The sequence below is a fragment of the Trachymyrmex cornetzi genome, unplaced genomic scaffold, assembly GCF_001594075.2.
Source record: "Trachymyrmex cornetzi isolate Tcor2-1 unplaced genomic scaffold, Tcor1.1 scaffold609, whole genome shotgun sequence".
Classification (NCBI taxonomy): domain Eukaryota; kingdom Metazoa; phylum Arthropoda; class Insecta; order Hymenoptera; family Formicidae; genus Trachymyrmex; species Trachymyrmex cornetzi.
In genome coordinates, this window is record NW_017299925.1 from 1 (window position 1) to 6,143 (window position 6,143).

Below are 6,143 nucleotides of genomic sequence, written 5' to 3' on the forward strand. Positions count from 1 at the left end.
ACAGGGGATTCTAGATACGCGAGTCGAGGGGAGCGAGATCGAGCATACGGCTAAGGGGGTTCCAAATACGCGAGGGGGTCGAGGGGAGGGAGGGCGAACTCGCGTTGGCGCGAAAAAAACGCGCGAACTCCCTCAGTCGCCCTTCCGCTCTCGAGCTCGCAGGACTTCGTCACGTCGCTCCTCGCGTCGTGACGTCACGAGCTCACACATACATGCACCCGTGGGGACGGGGGCCGGGGAGGAAAACCGCGAGAGGTGGTGGGAGGCTAAAGCAGCTCGCTCATTGGCTGGCCCCCCGCACCACAGTACCCCTCTCGCCCAGTTTTCCCCCCGGCCCCTCACTCCGCGGGGTACTCCATGGGCGAGAATACTCTCTGCTTTGCTACTGCTACCCTATAGAGATATCCTTAAATTATCATGGACATATAATAAAATTATCATAAACTGTAAAAGAAGTAAGAGATAGCACTTTTGCAATACAAGCGAACTTTCGTTGTAGACTCCTTTACAGAAAGCGCAGAAATATAAAAATGAAGGAAATGTATGCTTTACAATGAGAAAATATAATGAAGCCATTGCTCAATATAGTAAAGCAATTGACATTTGTCCAAAGGAGAACGTGGATGATCTTGCGATTTTTTATCACAACAGAGCAGCTGCGTATGAGCAATTGGTAATGAAATTGATGATACTGCTAATAGAAGCATAACATAAAAATTTATTTAAATTTACTGATGAAATTAATGTGGTACAAATGTCTATTTATACGCAACAGTAATTGCAATTTGCAGAAAAGATATAATAGTGTGAAGGCAGATTATACAAAAGCGTTAAAATTGAATCCAAAATACATGAAAGCTTTGCTACGTCGAGCACGTATTTTCGAGCAACTAGGGGATTTGGAAGCCGCTTTGAAGGATATCGCTACTGCCTGCATTCATGAAAACTTTTCTGATCAAACTTTCGTTTTAAACGCACAAATAATCTTGAAAAAGCTTGGTGAGTTACACATTAAAAGCATTAGTACTAAATACTATTCATATTAGAATAAGAACTGAAAAATAACACAAAGAAATTTTATGACTTACAAATCAAAATCATTTTTAGTGGAACAGCTTTCCCTGAAGAAATCGACAAACGAAATATTGTTTATGCCTACGCATTTAATCGAAATAAATGATATTGGAGCCTTTTCTAGAGATCCAGTACTTTCTAGACTTGAATATCTAGAAAACATTCCAGAGTAAGTATAGGCAAAAAATTGTTTTTGTGTAATTATGACGTTTAATTTTTAATGCGTTTGTTACCAGATTTTTCAAGAAACCATTACAAGCGTTAAAAAACAAGGAGTATAATGATATAATATCGCTGTGCACGGAAGTCATTGAAAACCCTGGATTTGAGAAATTACCTCCCTCTAAACTAGAGGTGCTGTTATTACGATCTACATTTTACTACATTTCGCGCGATCACAGTGCTGCAATCCACGATCTTGATGTTATTTTGTCAAGCGAAGATGTATGTGATGACATAAGGGTAAACGCCTTGATAAAAACAGCACATGTATACCTGGTAATTGGGCCTCCAGAAATGGCTTTCAAGGTCTTTGAATTAGCCCTTACCATAAATCCAAGTTGTAGCGATATCTACTATCATAGAGGACTGGTATATTTTGAATTTACACGTTGACTATATTTTCTCATCTTATACATGTATATAGAATCACAACGTATTACGAAGCAGTGTAACAATACTATATTTTATCATTTAAGGCATATATGGACATAAAGAAGTTAGACAGAGCTAAGCTCGATTTTGAAAAGTCCGTTGAATTGAATCCAAACTTCAGCATGGCACACATGCATAAATGGTACGCAAATTATCTTTTTGCATTGTCGAATGGAAATATACGTTTAGCCGAAATTACTGTGAGAGACGTTGAGAAAGCTATCGACAAATACTCAAATTCTTTCGAATGTGTATGTTGTTATGTTCTATATGCTCATGTACGTATAATTTTGGAAGAAAAAATTGAAATTATAAAAAAAATGTATGTGATAAAGCATTAGTATTATGTCGTACACATTTTGATTTATTGGTGAAATTTTCAATGTTTATAGATAATGCTGACGACCAGCGCCGGATTTACATAAGGGCACTTGGGGCACGTGCCCCACAAAATGAGGGCCCCCACAAATACATTATCAAATAATTAAAAAATGAAAAAAAAAATTTTAATATACACTTATTAACCTTGAATGCTTATTAACTTGAAATTTTACATATTTTGAATAAAATATACCCCAAGACACTCGTGCTATCTATTCAACTCATGTTTAATATTTCTTATTTCATTAAAGATTTAAAATTTTCATTGAAAAAAATACTGAGTTAATTTTACAATACAATCACAAAATATTATTGTTATTCAAATCTAAAAAATATATATGGGTGATGTACGGAAATAGCGTTTTTTATGTTTCTGGACAATTTCATACTAAAATGTCGGAATAATCATTCTTTACAAGAACAAATTTGTCAGTATAGTTTATTTCTATATATTCTCATAGAAAAGTATCTAACAATGGGTATGAATTTCGTTAAAACCACATAAAGTGATGAAAATGTCAGACCCGTATGGATGTCCCCAAAATATACCACGGGTTTGACATTTTTATCAGTATTGTGAAGTTGTAATGACATATTAATGTCGGTTATTTGACACTTTTCTATGAGTATTTATAGAAATAAACTATACCTACAAATTAGTGCTCGTAAAGAATGATTATTCAGGAAGTTTAGTATGAAATTGTCCAGACAAAACCGGCACCAAAAAAAAAGCTATTTCCTTACAATCACCCATATCTATAATAACTATTTAAACTATAATCATACAATTATTAGATATTTATTTTTAAAATATAATATAAATTTTCAAAAGTGATTTTAATTTTGAGCTAAAATCAACAACCAATCGAGACGCGAAAAGTTTTCAGGCAGATTATTCAAAATTCAAAAGAGGATTTCTGTAATAATATGAAAAATAAAAGAAATTTGATATTTTTTAAATAATTTTATGTAACACATGCACAAAAAAGGCGTTTTTCTGCCTTCGTTACAGAAAATATCGTATGCATCTCGAGGGCTGGGACTTAGAACAACTCGAGTCTCTCGAGCAATGTTCTCGCCACTCGTCTTCGACTCGTGTTGCGAAAATTGCTCTCGTAATTCAAAAGTCCCTCCTCCGCCCCCTTATTCATAATGTACTATTAAAACTGAGTTTTTTAATTCAAAAATAAAAAAAAAGAATTTCTCTACAATCATCATTTTTGGCATGCTGTAAAATTATCCTTACAAAAAAAATGGAAAACAATTTTTAACTAATTTAATGTAATACGATTTTATGAGTATTGATCATAGACTACATAATGTAAATCATTCAACATTTATAGCTGAAAAGAATTTTTTTTTGTCAAGTAAATCTATATGACAATTGAATCTTAAATTTTTTAATAAAATTGAAACTAATAATTTAAAATGCTGCACCATAACAAATATTGCGGTTTAATTATACAAGTTAATGCAAGTTTGACTTGCAAGCCACGAGCACGTTCTCGCGCTTTATGCAAGTTACTGCAGGTTTGGACTCGCGAGTCGCGAGCCTGTTCTCGCGCTTCTTACAATGCACTAATGACGTCTGTAGTGTTGTATATTTTATTCGTAACGTATAAAGTATAAAAGTGTATAGTAATAACGATTAACAATGAGTGATCAAAGTGATAGACATAGAGGTAAAAGAATTTATCAAAGTGGGAGTGCTAAGCGTCGAGCATCAATTGATAAACAGCAAAAAGAAAAAGAGATTCTTTCAAAAACGCGACGCATGTCCGATTATTTTTCTTCACAAATTTCGCAAACTTCTACATTACATGAAATTGATTCAAATAGTTTAGCTTCTATACAAATTTTGGAAAACAACGATTTAAATAATGCATCAACATCGACAAAGCTAGTACACAAAAAAGAAAAGGTAAGCATATAAAAAATGGCCCTCGAGCGTCCCGGGGGCTGTCAAAAAAGCGAGGACACAGTAACCATCCATTTTCTAGGTAAGTTTTTCAGCATTTCTTTATAGAAATACGTTCCTTATTACAAGGGTTACCGGGTGAAGTAATGTAGACAGTATTCGCTGCTTATCAATAAGAAAAATCAAACCTGAAAGTTTGAAGTCAAATTTTGAGGTTTGATTTTTCCTTGTCAAGGTGTTAAATTCGTCGCCATACGTGAAACTTTCAGGTTTGATTTTTCCTATATATAAGCAACAAATCGTGACAACATTGCTTCACCCGGTAGCCCTTGCGATAAGGAACCTATTTCTATAAAGAAATTCTGGCGCAAAGTTCCCCCGCTTTTTTGACAGCTTTGGATCGTTCGGCGGCCCTTAAAATTTCCCCTTAATTATAATAATAAATTGCGTCGGATCAATAAATATTACGTCAAAAAAAATACATTACTCCATAACTTCAATTAAAGGCGTTTACGCGAAAGTTAACAAATACAGTATGCAAACGGCAAAACTCGACGAGACGCAACAGCCGTTAACGATTTTAATTTTTTTACTCAGTTGATACAGGTACTGCAATTATTTCTTTATATTTTATTCAGTATTTTGAGTAATTAATATATCTCAGCAATGATATATATTTTATATTCTTAACTTACTTTACATTCACCCAATTTTATACAGTTCCAGTATTTTATTCATGCAATTGTATTGTACAAAACTTTTTCTATTTTATATTTTAAAAAAGCATGAATATTTTCAGGTTTCGATAACAGAAAAAAGCGGGAGTGAGGATGGTTTGTCAAATGATATAGGTATGTGGTCGGATGATATGAAAAAATGGAGTTTTCATTGGTTAAAAAATTCGATGTTTCTGTACAACATTGCGACAGCCATTTATTAAAAAATAAATCATTAGAACAATCCGATGGACAGAAAATCAGAAAATGTACCGTAAGCATGTTCGAAAAAAAAAACGGTTAACGGAGAAGTGATCAAACGTTCTTGGTTGTGCTTTTCTCCTAATATTGGTCGTTTATATTGCTTTTTTTGCAAATTATTTGATAAATCGTTGGCAAATCAGTTTATACACAACGGCTTTTGTGACTGGAAACACGCTAATGAACGTTTAGTACAGCATGAAATGTCAAATCATCATTTAAAAGCTCTGGTACAATATAATAGCCTTTCGAAAGAACAAGGACAAATTGATAAAGAACTCAAAAAACAAATCGAAGATACCACTAAGTATTGGCAAAATGTATTGAGGCGTGTGATTGACGTTATATTATTTTTAAGTGAAAGATCATTAGCTTTTAGAGGTGCTAATGAAATTCTAGGCTCGCCAAACAATGGAAACTTTCTAGGAATAATAGAGTTATTGTCAAAATATGATCCTTTTTTAGAAGAGCATATAAAAAAATATGGAAACGGTGGAAGTGGACACGTTAATTACCTCTCGTCAACTATCTATGAAGAACTCATCGAAGAAATTGCCAAATTAGTATTCAGCGAAATATTGATACGATTGAAAAAAGTTAAAATATATTCAATTTCTTTAGATGGAACAAGTGACGAAGGTCATGTTGATCAACTGACTTTAATTTTTAGATATGTAGAGAATAGTAAGCCAGTTGAAAGATTTCTAAAATTTTTACCTAATGAAGGCCACAAAGCTATTGACATGTTTAATGAATTGATAAATTTTTTAAAAGAAAATGATATTGATATAAGCAATTGCCGCAGTCAGTCATATGACAACGCATTGACCATGAGTGGAAAATTTAACGGACTTCAAGCTTTAGTAGCAAAAGAAAATGATTTAGCAATATGGATACCCTGCTTAGGACACAGTTTAAAGGACCCCGCACCAGGGCCGGCGACTATTGTGTTGAGGGTGTTGACAACTCAACATCCAGTCGGTTATAGGGTGTTGTTTTCAACACCCTATTAAGGTGACAAAATGTAATGAATTATGTAGGAGATTTTATTAAGTATACATGTATTCTTTTCAATACTCATAGCGTTTTCCACTGGCGCACTGAGTGGGCACTGAGTGTCAAATTTCAAATTCTTCAAA

The 6,143-nt window shown here is 33.9% G+C and overlaps 2 protein-coding genes across 2 annotated transcripts in view; both read left to right on the forward strand.

The window, feature by feature from the left end:
* The first annotated feature begins 537 nt into the window (after positions 1 to 537).
* Positions 538 to 2,153, forward strand: LOC108766628 (mitochondrial import receptor subunit TOM70). The gene is made up of 6 exons (XM_018516039.1): positions 538 to 673; positions 792 to 999; positions 1,108 to 1,243; positions 1,311 to 1,665; positions 1,773 to 2,006; positions 2,121 to 2,153. Exons 1-6 carry the CDS (start codon positions 554 to 556, stop codon positions 2,151 to 2,153), a joined length of 1,086 nt encoding a protein of 361 aa, XP_018371541.1. The 5' UTR covers positions 538 to 553.
* Positions 2,154 to 5,207: 3,054 nt separating this feature from the next.
* LOC108766629 (spindle defective 2) overlaps positions 5,208 to 6,143 on the forward strand; it is a 4,980-nt gene continuing 4,044 nt past the window's right edge. Inside the window, 1 exon segment of the mRNA XM_018516040.1 lies at positions 5,208 to 5,985. Within this exon segment, the coding sequence (XP_018371542.1) occupies positions 5,208 to 5,985 (778 nt within the window).

Bases quoted from the DNA above. Each gene is read 5' to 3' on its own strand.
- LOC108766628 (XM_018516039.1), top strand. From the start codon at position 554: ATGAGAAAATATAATGAAGCCATTGCTCAATATAGTAAAGCAATTGAC. The intron at 674-791 runs GTAATGAAATTG...TGCAATTTGCAG, and splicing joins CAGCTGCGTATGAGCAATTG to AAAAGATATAATAGTGTGAA. The intron at 1,666-1,772 runs GTATATTTTGAA...TTATCATTTAAG, and splicing joins TCTACTATCATAGAGGACTG to GCATATATGGACATAAAGAA.